Source organism: Hyaena hyaena, unplaced genomic scaffold, assembly GCF_003009895.1.
Source record: "Hyaena hyaena isolate Hyena2069 unplaced genomic scaffold, ASM300989v1 scaffold_141, whole genome shotgun sequence".
Classification (NCBI taxonomy): Eukaryota; Metazoa; Chordata; class Mammalia; order Carnivora; family Hyaenidae; genus Hyaena; species Hyaena hyaena.
Window position 1 is genome coordinate 2718970 of NW_024080773.1, and position 13234 is coordinate 2732203.

The window sequence follows — 13234 nt, forward strand, 5'->3', positions numbered from 1 at the left end:
AATTTCTGATCAGATGCAGCTGTTGTCTATAATGTTGTATTTGGCTGACAAAAGTAAACTTGTTTCCTAATTATTGTTGCACATTTTGTCCCTGAGATTTAAAGAATTTATGATCCTTTCTGCTAATTACTTCTACTCAAAGCTGTTCTTCATTTAGTTTTGCAAATCCAGAATGTTTTCTCCACTGCCTTTATAAAACACTTTTAATTGATGAAAGATAAATCAATTTTAGATGCAATTTAAATGGATGCACCTGGTTGGATTGTGGATAATTGTACTTCGTTTGTTTGTGATGTGTGATTGTGCATGAATTTAATTTCAAGCTATGATGATTGATAGTTGTAGAACTGGGAATAAATACACAACTTTGCTACGACTGTTACTTTCTGCATTCCACCAGAACGAAAAGGTAAAATTCTGAAGATACCATTTATCTTGGATATTGTTTTCATCATTGTTGTGTAAAGCCTAGTCTTTACTAAGCTTTAAAAATTCCTAGTTAAACAATAAATAGTGATTTCATTTTTGTGTAGAAACAGTTCTTGTTTCACTAAACACGAAGTTATGTGTTGGACTAGCCACGGACTCAAAACCCAACCGACCTTTCCAAAGCGAGGTAGATCCCCGTAAGATCAGTGCTCACTTCAGCAGCATGTATGCCAGAATTGGATCCCCGTAAGATCAGTGTTGGCCGACCTGCAGCACACGATGGAAAAGGCTGAAAGTCTGAGTCCAGGTGTGAAGCATGAGGGATGCTTCAGCACAGGGTTACATTGTTGGATAAGTTCCCACAGTGGAAAAGCTGATAACGCTCACAGAGAAAGCATAGTAAATCTGCTTGCCCTGGGTGGAATTGTCCCTGCAGGTGGCTGAGTCTGGTCGGCATTATTACTCAGTGGAACTCCTTTTCTAACTCCTGGAATTAGCTCTCTTATCCTGACCACCCGCCAGAAAGGGCTGTTTCCCCAGGTCAGGTTTCACTCAAGGCCAACATGACCATGGATCAGATGCTGCACTGGGGAGGAACCTAGTGGACTGAGGGAGGTGATTGCACCAGGAAAGTGGAGTAGCCCTTGGATTTCAACCCAGAATAACTGCTGGGAGCTCGCACTGCAAGAATGTGGTGGGCAGACCTAGGCTTTCTCCAGCTTCCTGCCCACTTTTTGCTTTGCATTTTGTTTTATTTTGGTCAAGTCATTGTAAGCAGTGTGGTCCGTAATCCACAGAACATGTGAGTTCTAATTAGATCATCAACATCCTCAAGGGTGTTAGTCTTTGTTAGCTTCTCTCCCCCTTCCTCAACTAGACTGTACGGTGGGATGAATTATCTTCCATCATAAACCTCCATTGCTAAAGTGCTGGACGGTATGCCCATTCCCTGCAACACAGGGATGTGCGTAGTATTTGTTATTCCATCTTTCAAGTAGGGAAACTGAGCACAGAGACGATGAATGACACAGGCAGTCAAGGGGAGAATGCTTGCCCTTTGAAACAAAGGAGGTATTTGAACGACAAAACCCATGACTTCCTATGCCAACATCTTACTTGTGGTTTACCAGAGCTCCCAGGTCAGTCACAGCGTTTTGAAGGTCAGGTTTAAAAGACTTCATTAATCCAGGGGACATTTGCTCAGATCCATAAATAACTGTATTTGTTTCCTATGGAGTTGAATGTCTTTCTTATTCACATGCTCTTCCTCCCTCCTGAGTCTCGAACTTGGGAAGCCCTCCTAAATTTCCCTAAAATCCTTCAGTGCTGTATACTCAGCGGCGTGTTCCCATTTTCTCACTTTTAAGTAGGGCAGAGAGACGTGGTTGGTGCGTGTTTGGCATCACTGTAGAAGTGGGGAGACAGCTGGTCATTTCTTTTCTTTCTTTTTAATGTTTATTAATTTTTGAGAGAGAAAGAGATGGGGGGGGGGGCAGAGAGGGGACAGATTCTGTGCAGACACAGAATCTAAAGCAGGTTCCAGGCTCCGAGCTGTCAGCACACAGCCTGATGTGGGGCTTGAACTTACTGTGAGATCATGACCTGAGCCAAAGCTGGACACTCAACCGACTGAGCCATCCAAGCACCCCTGGGTCATTTCTTTTATATTATATAGCCTCATTAAGAAATGAGATCTTTTTAACCATTTTGTCTAGAAATATTAAAAAATGCACCTCTAAAAAACCCCAAATGATTTCATATTTACTTTTAAAATGTGCTAAATACAAGGAAACTGTAAAAGTGACATCATCAGGGGCTCCTGGGTGGCTCCGTTGGTTAAACGTCTGACTTCAGCTCAGGTCATGATCTCGCAGTTCATGGGTTTGAGCCCCGCATGAGGCTCTGTGCTGACAGCTCAGGGCCTGGAGCCTGCTTCAGATTCTGTGTCTTCCTTTCTCTCTGCCCCAACCCTGCTCATACTCTGTCTCTCAAAAAATGAATAAATGTTAAAAATTTAAAAAATTTTTTAATACATTTTTTTAAGTTTATTTGCTTATTTTGAGAGACACAGAGACTGCACAAGCGGGGGAGGGGCAGAAAGAGAAGGAGAAAGAAACCCAATCAGGCTCTGTGCTGTTAGCTTAGGGCCCGATGTGGGGCTGGAACTCACAAAACGTGAGATCATGACCTGAAACCAAGAATCAGTCAGACGTTCAACTGACTGAACCACCCAGGTGTCCCCTGCCCCCAGTTTTTTTTAAAGTGACTTCATTGTCACTATGGAGCTGAGTGCTAACATAATGGTCCCCTGAGCGGTTATTTGGCCTCACACACAAGGAACCCATGTGACTCTACTTTTGCTTTCTTTATTAGTCTGTTTTCTCCAGAGAAACTGGAGACTGGAGTGGGGATGGGGGTCACAGAGAGAGAGAGGGAGAGATTGATTTTAAGGAACTGGCTCACGCAATTGCAGAGGCTTGGCAAGTCCGAGATTTGCAGGATAGGCTGGCAGGTGAGAGACCCCGGGGAAGATGTAATTCCACAGTCTGTGGGCAGAATTCCCTCTTCTTCCTAGAAAGTCAATCTTTTTCTTTTGAGTCCTTCAAGTGATTCTATGAGGCCCACCACCTTACAGAGGGGAATCTGTTCTGCCCGAAGTCTACTGACTTGCACGTTCATCTCATCTTAAAAATGCCTTCAGAGAAACATCTAGAGTAACATTTGGCCAACTGCCTGGGAGCTGCAGCCTAGCTGAGTGGACACATAAAGTTTCCATGTTAGTTTTTAAGTCGTGTTCCTGCCTCTTCCTTTGAGGTAAAGCTCGTGAGGCTTGGTTGCAACTGAAGACGTAAATTCTCTGACCACCACCTCCCACACCTTCCAGTTTGCTGTGTTGGATACTGAGAGACCAGAATGCCAGTTTACTTAAATTCCTTCTAACGTAAGAGACTTTGAGTAAAGAGGAGAGGTGCTCACTGACCAGAGGAAATCATGAATTTTAGGAAATCAGCTGTGCATGGTTTTCCCTTCTCTGTGTTTTCTGACTGGTTGCAGTTGAGCTAGCGAGGATGGCGACCTTCAGGGGTGATGCTGAGTCTGGACGGTAGTAAACAGAAGAGCAGGTGTTCCTACCTGTTAGTGTTAATGGTCTGACTCATTTTTTCTTTTTCAATAGAGTGTGTTGGGAGCACAATGAGAGCCTAGCCGATAACGAGAGATTGGCCAATGCTGTTACAAGGTTCATTTCCAAGAAAGACCAGAGATTTTTGTTTGGGTTGGTTTGGCCAATCTTTATTGCATCTCTACCTTAAACTCTCTAGTATGTTGAGGTCAGCACCATGCTTTCAAAAGGGAACTCAGAAGAGAGGTGCCCCCTTCATCATCCCCCAAGTTAGATCACTTACTGAAGCCACCTCCATGATTTGAAACGCAGCCCACGTTTCACAGACGCCTCTGTCTCTTGCTTTGAGAAGCCTCTCAAGGACTTCTTGCCAGAGATTCTTGAGAAGTTGGTGCAGCCAACACAACCACGTAGGATTCAGGTCTTTGTGCCCTTTGCAGGAAATGTTCCGAATTGACATTATGCACATTCGAGTCATCCTTCAAGGATGGCACGCCTTGGATCCCACATTCACACATCTTGCACCTCCTTCCACAGACGGAGTGATCAGCATGAGCATCCCCATCGTACTGCCTGTCTCTGAGGATGATAAGGCCCGGCTGGAGGGACGCAGTGAATTTGTCCTGACCTACGATGGACGGAGGGTGGCCATCTTACGAGACCCTGAGTTCTACGAACACAGAAAGGAGGAGCGTTGTTCCCGTGTGTGGGGGACGGTGTGTGCAAAACACCCACATATCAAAGTAAGTTGCAAGGCCTTTGGAAGGGCTTTCTTGTTCTCTTTCGATGTAGGACAGAAAGCATTCCTTTTTATTCCTTCACGAAGGACTTAGAGATACCCAGGTAGATGGAGGAATGCATTTCTAAGGAAGGATTTGCAGGCTTTGCCTTGGGAGCTCTTCTTAGAAAGGGGCAGAGAAATGTCTTTCTGTATGAGGGCTGCTCTGAACGATCCACTGAGTCCTCCCATGCCGTGATGGCAGCTCCCTCAGCTAAATGGGAGACAACTGGACTGGGTGTCATTTAGCCTGGCATCTTGAGTAAAGGGCAAAAGTCAGAGCTGCAGCTGCGCCCTGGACTAGGGCTTGTGGCGCTTTCCATCTTGAACATTCACCGGCGAAGTGCATTCCTTCATGCAGAATGGGTCCAACCAAACCCTGGTAAGAGACTCTGAGTTCATGCTCTGTGGCCAGTTAAGCGGATCAGTGACATCCCTTCAGTAAACAAAAGTCCGTGCACACGGTGGCAGAGTTTCCAGAGGGAAATAGCACATTTTTTGTTAGTGGCTATTTTAAGATTGAAAAATGTGGTCATCTGATTAGGATCATCTTGAGTCCATTCTGCCTATGGGCAAAATAGGCTAATCTTCCTGGGATTCCTTCACAACCTCTGCTTGGCGGGGTTGGGGGAGGGGCAGGAATGGGAACTATCATGGAATTACTGGGTGTGGTTCATTTCCCAAAAAGAAAAGTATGTGAAACTGAATGCAAAAGCCACCCCTCACCCAATACCCGAGCATGATGGTTGAATTTTCAAAAAGCCCTGCACTAGGAATTTGACTTACCAGCTTTCCCAGCTGGAATAACTAACTTTGAGAAAGTTCATGGGGGGCACCTGAGTAGGTCAGTCGGTTAAGTGTCCGGCTTCAGCTCAGGTCATGATCTCACGGTTCGTGGGTTCGAGCCCCACGTTGGGCTCTGTGCTGACAGCTAGCTCAGAGCCTGGAGCCTGCTTCAGATTGTGTATCACCCTCTCTCTCTGACTCTCCCCTGTTCACGCTGTCTCTCTCTCTCTCTCTCTCTCTCAGAAGAAAAAAAAAAAAGTTCATGGGGTCAAAGAGCGGTTAGAAGCCTTGTGATCACACAAGGTCTGGGCCTCAGTTTCTTCATCAGTGAAAGGAGGGGCCAGACTCAATATAACTCTAGGATCTCCCCAGCCCCATGACCCTAGAAAACAGCTGTTTGAACAAACCTATTGGAATTGGTTGGGCAAATGTTTGTTTTGTTTCCTTCAGTTGTGAAATGTGGCAAGGTAGGAAGGGCTCTTTCAAGGCCCCCCCCCCCCCCACCCCGTGACATGATGGCCTCTCAACACAAGAGGTCAGTGGGCCGCTTTTCACTTATTGGACTCAGCAATCTGTCCTGCAGATTAAGCATCTTTAATCTTCACGCACATCTAACTCAAAGTCATCTGAACAGATTCTGTCTCAGAGGCTGGCAGACCGTTCTTGAAATGGCTGGACGCTGACTGAGAGTGATTTCAGGAACTGTGTCCTGGGCCTCATCATGCCTGTGGTTCATTTATTTCCTGATTGTAATTGCACAGGGTTGGGAACCTATCTTTGGTCAGTGACCTAAGGAATGAATAATAGTGACCTTTTATCTTCCTACTTCAGAAATTTCTAATCTCTGGGGCCTATCATCCACATCTACATGATAAGCACTAAAAGAAAACAAAAAAAAAAACTAAAGAAGCTTGAAGCAATTATTTCTTTTCATTTTGCCTTACAACATGTGTTGGCACTTGGAGCTCAGGATTTCTTTTTTGTTTTTTTTAAGTTTACTTTTTTGTTTTGAGAGAGAGAGAGAGCGCAAGTGAGCACAGGGGAGGGGGCACAGAGAGAGGAAGAGAGAATCTCAAGCAGGCTCTGCACTGTCAGCACAGAGCCCCGATGTAGGGCTCGAACTCATGAACTGTGAGATCATGACCTGAGCCGAAGCCAGATGCTTTACCAACTGAACCACCCAGGGGCCCTGGAGCTCTGGATTTCTTAGAAGCCAGGCCTGACCTGTGGTCTTGGTAACAATCAGTGGCCCTTCTTGTTTGTCACTTCTTACTCTCCTGCCACATCTCGGTCTGTCTCGTTCTCTGCGGAGCTTCCGGCAGCTCCAGGGCCGGGGGCTGCGTGGAGCCAGAGCGTAGGTCCCTCTGAAGGCAGTGCCCATGCGGGTCGGTTTGGAGGGGGTCCTGGGGGTCCTGGGTGCCCTGTCCTGCCGTCTGGGAGACGACTGTGTGTGCTTGAGCTCTGCCTCTTCTCCTGTATGCAAATGAAGCATGTCCCCGTCCCCTTTGTCCCCTCTGTCCCCTCCGACCTCCTTGCGGCCCCAGCATTCCCTGAGGCGGATGGACAGCACAAAAATGGATATATATTCTCCATGTGCACCGTCTTGGTGTCTCTGACTCTTGATGCTGATCTCTGGATCCTGCTCTCCATTTCTGCATTTCTGTTGCCTAGCTCAGCTCCCCTTTCACTGCCCTGCTCAGTAACCCCCCCCCCCCCCCCCCCCCCCCCCCCCCCCCCCCCCCCCCCCCCCCCCCCCCCCCCCCCCAGCCTGTTCCTCACTGCTCCCGGTCTACAACCTCTGCAGCTGCGTTCCCCTGCCTGGGGGCTGGAGGACTGGGCAGAGACACCCAACCTCCCAGTCTGGTAGCAGGATCTCAGTTCTGGGGCCCGCTGGACCATCCTGGGGAGTGAGATGCCCTGTGTCCCCTCCCCGTCTCAAAAATGCCCAAAGCATAGTTTTCAGCACTGCTTTGCAGATAGACACAGGCCTCGTTTGTGAACCAGATTGGTTCAATGTTGTCTTCACCCGCAGAACGATAGAGGGTGGACCCCTAGTGGCCAGAATGAGTTACTGCACCCCTAGGGATTTTGGGGTGTTAAATCTTTCAAAATTTTATCCGTAGCCTGACTGGGGCAATGAAGAGAAAGTAAATGCATAGGTAAGCGTATTTGACAATATCTTATTAAGTGATTTTCCTCGGCACCGAGTTTAGATGGGGGGGCCACGCAACCAAATCCCTTGAAAATCACCCTTTCTACCCAGTTTCTCAACCACAGCACTATTGACATTGGGACTGGATAATTCTCTGCTGTAGGGACTGTCCCATGCCATGCTGGTATGTAGTAGCATTTCTGGCCTCAATGCACTAGATGCCAATAGCACACCCTTCCCCACCCCCATCATGACAATCAAAATTGTCTTCAGATATTGGCAAAATCACCCTCTTTTGAGAGCCATGACTGTATCCCAGTTCCCCAGATCCTGAGCCCAGATGGAACGCAAGTCATTATAAGCTCCAGCCTCTGGCCACAATGGGATGTGAACCAGGGGTACACAGACCCTTGGTGCCTTGGCGTCTTCCAGCTTGGCGCTTTAAATCCATTAGCTTTATCTCGCTACTCCTGGGCCCTCTCCTGCTGACTTTATAGGCGACCACATTGTCCTTGGACGGTGCAAGAGCAGTTATGGAATTTGATCAGTGGAAGGGTTATGAGATCATGAACTGATTGTGGAGTTGGACTTTCTATAACCTCCATCTTGGCAACTGAGACCCATGCTTTACAAGGTTGTGGGTTGTAAGTGATCACAGCATTAAATGGGTCATGTTGAGGTTTATAGACAAAACAAAGGTCATGTTTTTCTACTTTCCCCAGCCTTATTGAGATATAGCTGACACTCAGCCTGTGTGAGTTGAAGGTACGCCTTGTGACCCGATTTGGATGTCTCCAAGTGGGTGATGACCCCTTGACCCCGTGTGTCCCGTCAGGCCGGAGGGTGTCTTCCCTCCTGTGAGGGGGGAGCACCGGACTTTCTTCCTTCTGTCCCACACTGGCTTGTTTTTCCTTTTCATTCCTATGGCCACTCCTCATGCCAGGCTCACCCCTAACATTTGTGGGGCCCGGGGCAAGCCTACAAACGGAAGCCTGTATACCGTATTTAAAGGTTACATATCTAACTCACAAACTGTCAGATAAAACGCATCCCATCCTTCTTTGACAACTATGCCTTGAGAATAACCCAGAAGGTCAGATTCCAAGGTAAGCTTTTTGATTCTGCACCAGAACATGGTGCCTCCTTCCTCTTCTATCCTTGGCCTTGTCCCACGCCGTGAGGGCTCCCCGGGCTGGGTGTCTTAGCTCCAGCCACACCCCTGAGGGACTCCTCTCACTTGGCCAGTCTCCAGAGCCAGCACTGCCCTGGCTGCAGGGTTCACCCTGGAGAGACAGGCTTGGGGGTGAAGCGCTCTGACTCCTGGGAGCCAGCTCAGGGCTCGCTGTGCAGGGAATCCTGGAGTCCCAGGTGCCCAGGTCATGACCTAGACCTTGCAGATGTAGACTGACTGCTCCTGCCCACTGAGGCTTCTTTGCCCTGACAGAAAGGCCACAACCACAGGCGGGCAGAGTTGGGTCATCGATAGTGTAAGACACAGTGCACATGGTGTTTCCTAAAGGTTTCCATTTTCTGTTCCTTACTGACTCTTTCCCAAAGTCACCTTTTCAACTGAGACTTTGACAAGTGAGGGTATTAATGGTGACCTCGGTGAAATCCGCACTGAGTAAAAAATGGGTCATAATCTCAATTTATCTATGCCAAAAGCCTGTTACCTAACACCATCTTAAGCATTTTTGAGCATAGCATTCAGTAGTGTTAAGGCTATTCACTTTGTTGTGAAATGGAGTTCCAGAATGTTTTCACTTGGCAAATCTGAAACTCTATACCCGTCAAACAATGACTCCCCTCCCCTCCCAGGTAGCAAGCCTCCTATTTGCTGTTTCTATGAATTTGACTAGTTTTAGATGCCTCCTGTGAGTGGGATGATAGAGTATTAATCTTTGCTGCGAATGGCTTATTTCATTTAGCATAATATCTTCAAGGTTCATCCATGTTGTAGCCTAGGACAGGCTGTTCTCCGTTTTTAAGGCTAAATAATACTCTGTTGTCTGTATGTACGACCTTCATGGTTTATCCATGCCTCTGCTGATGGATCCTTGGGCAGCTTCTACCTCTTGGCTTTTGTGAATGGTGTTTTTATGAACACGGGCGTGCAAATCTATTCAAGATCTTGCTTTCAGTTCTCTTGTGAATATGCCCAGAAGTTGGATTGGTGGATCATGTGGTAGTTTATATGTTCTAATTTTTTGAAGAAACTCCATACTGTTTTCCACAGTGGCTGCACCATTTTACAATCCCACCAACAGGGCACGAACAGTCTGATTTCTCCACATCGTTGCCAGCACTTGGCCTTTTCTGCTGCTGACAGTAGCCATCCTGACAGGGGTCAGGTTTGCATTTTTCTGATGAGTAGCGATGCTGAGCGTCTTTTCCTATCCCGTTGGCCATTTGTATATTCTCTCTGGAGAAATGTCTATTCAAGTCTTTCACCCATTTAAAAAAGCAGGTTATTTAGTCTTTGTTGTTGGGTTGTAGGACTTTCTAAAAATATATTTGCGGCGCGCCTGGGTGGCTCGGTTGGTTGGTTGAGCGTCTGACTTCGGCTCAGGTCATGATCTCTGCTGACAGCTCAGAGCCTGGAGCCTGCTTCAGATTCTGTGTCCCCCTCTCTCTCTGCCCCTCCCCCACTCATCCTCGCTCACTTGCTCTCTGTCTCTCTCTCTCTCAAAAATAAAAACGTTAAAAGAAAGTCTGTGTCTTGGGACGGGCAGCGCACGCAAGTGCCCTGCCACATGCACGGGTGCACGACAGTTGTTTCAGGGGAGGCTCAGTCGGGCACCAGAGCTGTGAGCAGAACCAGCCACTTTTTCATGGAATGCTCTTTTTGTTTGAATGATGGACAAGCTATGGCTATTCAGACTTGGTCATTTGGCAGATATTAAAAAAGAAAAAAAAAACCCAAAAAACAAAAAAGTGAGCCCGTCACTTCAAGGAAAACAACAGAGTATCTATTGGTTGCCAATGATTTCAAACTGAGCATTCAAACAAAAAATGTTGGAAAGCTTTTATTCGCCACAGCGAGTCTGACCTCTTCCCAAAACTTAAACTGATGAGGCCCATGGTAATATTAGTAAATGTGGACATCTCCTTTTTTTCCTTAAATTTATTTATTTGAGAGGGAGGGAGGGAAAAGCAGAGAAAGGAGAGAATCTCAAGCAGGCTCCATGCGAGGCTTGAACACATGAACCATTGAGATCATGAACTGAGCCAAAATCAAGACTCAGATTGTTAATCGACTGAGCCTCTGAGGCACCCCTCACTGCCTTCTATCAAATCAGACATTAAAGAGATTTGCAAACATGTAAAACAATGCCTATTTCTCTTTTTTGGAAAACATTTATTTTTCACTAAAAATAAAATGTTACTTATATTAATATGCAGTAGGTTTCTATGGTTAACTTTAAGCAAATTATAAATATTTTTAAAATTTCCCAGTTAAAAATTTTTTTTAAATGCTGTATTTCTGAGAGAGAAAGAGACAGCGTGAGCAGGGGAGGGTCAGAAAGAGAGGGAGACACAGAATCCGAAGCAGGCTCCAGGCTCTGAGCTAGCCACCAGCACAGAGCCCGACGCGGGGCTCGAACCCACGAACCGTGAGATCATGACCTGAGCCGAAGTCGGACGCCCAACTGACTGAGCCACCCAGGTGCCCCTAAATTTCCCAGTTTTAATTTCTAACATGGAAAATATGATAGATATGAGCCACATAAGTGAAAGCTCTTTGGGGGTCCTCAGTAATTCTGAAAAGTATAAAGGGGCCAAGAGACCAAACAGCGTGAGCAGGACTGAGCTAGAAATGCTTGCAAGCTGAAGGGTGCTCTTCAACAGGAACACAAAATCGGCTCAGAAGGAGAAAAGTTTTTTTTTTTTTTTTTCGGGTAAAACAGAAGCCAATCTAATCTCCAACAACTTTACCAATGGTCTTTCTAGATGGTGATGGAAAGTGGGGACTGGCTGGTTGGTGGAGACCTGCAGGTGCTGGAGAGAATCAGGTGGAATGACGGGCTGGACCAGTACCGCCTGACGCCTCTGGAGCTCAAGCAGAAATGTAAAGAAATGAATGCCGGTGAGTAGGCTGGGTCCAGCGCATTTGTCAATGCTCCTCGCCACCCTCCTGTCACAGAATTGAAGATATCAGGAACTGGCATGTTTATTGTTTTAAAAAAATTTTTTTAAACATTTTTTTAATGATTTATTTATTTCTGAGGGAGAGAGAGAGAGAGAGAGAACAGGGGAGGGTCAGAGAGAGAGGGAGACATAGAATCTGAAACAGGCTCCAGGCTCTGAGCTGTCAGCACAAAACCCGATGTGGGGCTCAAACTCACGAACTGTAAGATCATGACCTGAGCCAAAGTCGGATGCTTAACCGACTGAGCCACCCAGGCGCCCCTTAAAATTTTTTTTACATTGTTTTTTTTTTTTTTTTTTTTTTAAAGTTTATTTATTTTGAGAGAGAGAGACAGAGAGCAAGCAAGCAGGGGAGGGGCAGAGGACCTTTGCAGGGCTCGAACCCAAACCGCGAGATCATGAGCTGAGCCAAAGCCAAGAGTCTTATGCTTAACGGACTGAGCCCCCCAGGCGCCCTGGCGTGCTTAGTTTTAAAAAGCTGGAAGCCTCTATCAGCATGTGTATTGGTACAAACTGTAATCAGTTTATAAGGTTGAAGTATATCCATGTATTGGAAGAACTGCAGGTGTTAACAATATGCACTGACACAGAAAAATACCCCAAGTGTATTTATTAAGCAAAACTGCAGAACAACATGTACAGCATAATTTTGGAAAACAAAATAAAACAAAATTTTTCTTAAAACCCTGAGCTACCTCTGTGTATAGAAGACAAGGTCCTTTCGCATGTACGCCAAACCACAGGTGACAGTGGCTTCCTCTTGGGGACTGAGTTAAGACCAAGGGGCAGAAAGATTTTCACTTTACGTATTTTGAAAAAGAGAAAAAGTCATGATAGGATTGTAAGTGGTTTTTATATCCTGTTTTGGGCTTTTCTGTGTTTCCCAAAATGGGTATTTCTTTCATAACTAGAAGGAAAAATTAAGCCTCTCAGGAGCCCATTATTTAAGTTTCATTTATTTATTTTGAGAGAAAGAGCAAGCAAGGGAGGGACAGAGAGAGAGAGAGAATCCCAAGCAGGCTCCACACTGTCAGCACAGACCCTGATGTGGGGCTTAAATGACCACAAAATATTGAGATCATGACCTGAGCTGAAGTCAAGAGTCAGACGTTCAACCGACTGAGCCACCCAGGCGCCCCAGGAGCCCATCATCAAGTGGAGTAGTTTTGGAGATTTTTTTTTTTTAACAGTTGAAGGTGAAATATTTTTTTTAATGTCTTTAGATCATTGAAACTTTTCCCAGGCCCCAGAGGGTGTTGGTCGTGGTTCCCATGCTGGGGATGAGACAGGAGCAGAGGGGAAACTGAGGACTAACTAGCACCGGCTCTGGTCTGAGCTGTGCTTGGCCAGAAAGGCTCTGGCCACAGATGTCTTCATTTCTGAGTCAGGCTGTTCCATTAGGGCTTCGTGGCTGTGTGTCCTGGCCCCGTGAACGCGGTCTGGGATTGTGGGCACCTTTGGAGTAACAGCCCTGAAGCCCTAGGTGGAGTCTCTGGATAATTTTTTTTTAATGTTTTATTTAGTTTAGAGAGAGAGACAGAATATGAGCAGGGGAGGGGCAGAGAGGAGGGGCAGAGACACAGAATCTGAAACAGGCTCCAGGCTCTGAGCTGGCAGCACAGAGCCCGACGCGGGGCTTGAACCCACGAACCCTGAAATCATGACCTGAGCCAAAGTCAAATGCTTAGTCAATTGAGCCCCCCACGCGCCCCCCCGGATGATTTTTGAAAGCAATTGTTCTAAGCCATAGACATAGCTATGTTTCCTTCCTTTCTTTGAAAATCGAAGGTCTAACTGGCTTTATTAAGCGATTCTCGCA

The 13234-nt window shown here is 46.5% G+C and overlaps 1 protein-coding gene across 1 annotated transcript in view; it reads left to right on the forward strand.

The window, feature by feature from the left end:
- PAPSS2 (3'-phosphoadenosine 5'-phosphosulfate synthase 2) overlaps positions 1-13234 on the forward strand; it is a 73819-nt gene that overhangs the window by 56261 nt on the left and 4324 nt on the right. Inside the window, exons 8-9 of the mRNA XM_039238546.1 lie at positions 4088-4293; positions 11218-11353. Of these exons, the coding sequence (XP_039094477.1) occupies positions 4088-4293; positions 11218-11353 (342 nt within the window). The remainder of the gene's footprint in view (positions 1-4087; positions 4294-11217; positions 11354-13234) is intronic.